Raw genomic sequence first — 2,968 nt, forward strand, 5'->3', positions numbered from 1 at the left:
TCTGTGTCTCTCTCTCTCTCTCTCTATATATATATATATATATATATATATATATATATATATATATATATATATAATTTTATGAGGTTATGTATAGTGTAGTCTATTACTAATAATGTAATAAACTTAATCTTTTATAAATACATATTTTGTACAGTAGACTATCAGAGTATCTTTGTATAAACTGAAAACATGATCACATAATTTAATAAAAATCTATATGATAATAAGTATAATATATTATTGTAAAACACGAAAATTAGTAGCACAAATAAATTTTTTTTTTTTTTTTTTTTTTTTCTGTTGCTATTTAATGTTCTTTCGTTTCCTTCGTCGACACAAAGTCCTAACATCAGTCTCCCACCACCACACAGGCTTACACCACCGTACAAATCAAACCCTCTTGATTCCCTACAATTCGAATTCTTCATTGTTCATAAAAAAAGATTCAAAACCCTTTTCCATTTCTAGATTCTCAATTGAATAAGCAACCTATATTTGATAATTGTTCATGGAGCAGCCGGAGAACGATTCTGTATCTTATGAAACTGCCGAACAGATCATCCTCCGGTGGGACGCTACGGCTTCGGAAGACGCCAGGGTTCGAATGATATTTGAAGGTGATCGACAAGAGATCAATCGATACTTGCAAGCAGTCGATCGAATCCAACTATCCATGGAGTCAACTACTCTCTCGGACGATGACGGAGCCGCCGGAGTCCAGGGCCAGTCAAAGAAAATCAACGGCGCTATTCAGATTGCCATGGCTAGACTTGAGGATGAGTTCCGTAACATACTCATCTCCCACGCTAGTCCCGTCGAGACAGAGACACTCACTGAGTCGATGTCATCGGTTCACTTGACTCCTAGAACCAGCACCTCCATTAGCGAGTTTCCAGGAAACGACGATTACAGCAGCCGAGGTGAAGAAGACTCCGTATCCAGAGACGGTTCTTCTTCTCTAGAACGAGGCGAGAGTAGCAATACAATCTCGAGCTACAGATCTATGAGTAGTATTCGCGAGATAGATCTGATTCCTGCGGATATCGTATGTGATCTTCGCAGCATCGCCGAGCGTATGATCGCCGCCGGCTACTTCCGGGAGTGCGTTCAGGTGTACGGTAGTGTCCGGAAATCCGCGGTGGACGCGTGCTTCAAAAAGCTTGGAGTTGAGAAATTAAGCATCGGCGATATCCAGAGGATGGAATGGGAGGCTTTGAATGCGAAGATTGGGAAGTGGATGCGTGCAGCGAAAATGTGCGTTAGGGTTTTGTTCGCGAGCGAGAAGAGACTCTGTGAGCAAATCTTCGAAGGTTTAGGAACGGCGGCAGACGACGCCTGTTTCATGGAAACGGTTAAAGGTCCGGCGGTTCAACTGTTTAACTTCGCCGAAGCTATTAGTATCAGCCGTCGTGCTCCGGAGAAGCTATTCAAGATCCTGGATTTACACGACACCTTGTTTGATTTGTTACCTGATATCGACGCTGTTTTTGACGGAAAATCAGCCGAATCAATTAGAGTTCAAGCGACGGAAATTCTCTCGAGGCTGGCGGAAGCTGCTAGAGGAATGCTAACCGAGTTCGAAAACGCAGTTCTTCGCGAACCTTCTAAAGTTCCTGTCCCTGGAGGAACGATTCATCCATTAACCAGATACGTGATGAATTACATAAGCTTAATTTCAGATTACAAGCAAACCCTAGGCGAATTAATCGTGTCTAGACCTGCAACTGGTTCTCGCTACTCAGACGATCAAACTACTCCAGACATGGATTTCTCAGACCACGAAGAGCAATCTCCATTAGCACTCCATTTGATTTGGATCATAGTGATTCTCCAATTCAATCTAGAAGGAAAATCCAAACACTATAAAGACAATTCCCTCGCTCATCTCTTCATCATGAACAACGTCCATTACATCGTCCAAAAAATCAAAGGCTCACCGGAGCTGAGAGAGATGATCGGAGATCATTACCTGCGAAAACTCACCGCAAAATTCCGGCAAGCTGCAACAAGCTACCAACGAGCAACATGGGTAGGAGTACTGTATTGTTTGAGAGACGAAGGGTTACACGTGAGTGGAAGTTTCTCGTCTGGAGTTTCAAAAACTACTTTGAGAGAACGATTCAAATCCTTCAACGCCATGTTTGAAGACGTTCACAAAACTCAAGCTCTATGGCTAATACCAGATACACAGCTTCGTGAAGAGCTAAGAATCTCCATTTCTGATCTACTCATTCCAGCTTACAGATCGTTTCTTGGGAGATTCAGGAGTCATATAGAGAGTGGGAGGCACCCTGAAAATTACATCAAGTACTCTGTTGAAGATCTTGAGACTGCAGTATTGGATTTCTTCGAAGGGTGTGCAGTTTCACAGCATTCAAGGAGAAGATCACAGTGAGAATTTGGAAATGGTTTAGGGCATTATATATTATATTAATAGGACACAATTCTTTAATTTTTTTTTTTGGGTGATTGGTTCTTGTGACTCCAAACTTCTCATCATGGGGAATGGATGAAGGAAAGAAGCAGTATACAGTATACTCCCCTGTAAGCATGTTGTTTTATTTGTTCAAGATTTTTGTTTCACTTTGTTTGGATGCCAACTTTTTTGTACATGTTTTTTTTATTATACGAAAAATCAATATTCTCAAAACAGATATATGAATTTAGTAAATTCCTCTGTTTGGAATACCAAGAAGTTCAAACAAACATTACTACTTCTTTTTCCTCTATCAATCTCCCAAAAGCTCTCAAACACAACTATCGAATAGTCGACGTCAATGACCAAAAGTGGTATTTTGAAAAAAATGTTCCAACAAATTAAGCTAACCCCTTTTTCCATCTTTTATAGCCTAGAAGCTAAAAGTTGGATAAAGGAAATTGGTAGTTGAGAAATAGTAGTCAAGCATTAACAACATCGAATATCTACAATGCCCACTTTCTATAAGGTGTGTCCATGAACACTTTC

General features: G+C 40.3%; 1 protein-coding gene across 1 annotated transcript; it reads left to right on the top strand.

Moving 5' to 3' along the window:
* The first annotated feature begins 318 nt into the window (after nucleotides 1–318).
* LOC145042799 (exocyst complex component EXO70A1-like) lies at nucleotides 319–2,589 on the top strand. Its single transcript, XM_078991281.1, has one exon. It carries the CDS (start codon nucleotides 512–514, stop codon nucleotides 2,396–2,398), a length of 1,887 nt encoding a protein of 628 aa, XP_078847407.1. The 5' UTR covers nucleotides 319–511; the 3' UTR covers nucleotides 2,399–2,589.
* The last annotated feature ends 379 nt before the right edge of the window (nucleotides 2,590–2,968 follow it).

Source organism: Lactuca saligna, chromosome 4 (genome assembly GCF_052625555.1).
Source record: "Lactuca saligna cultivar CGN05327 chromosome 4, ASM5262555v1, whole genome shotgun sequence".
In the NCBI taxonomy this organism is placed as follows: Eukaryota; Viridiplantae; Streptophyta; class Magnoliopsida; order Asterales; family Asteraceae; genus Lactuca; species Lactuca saligna.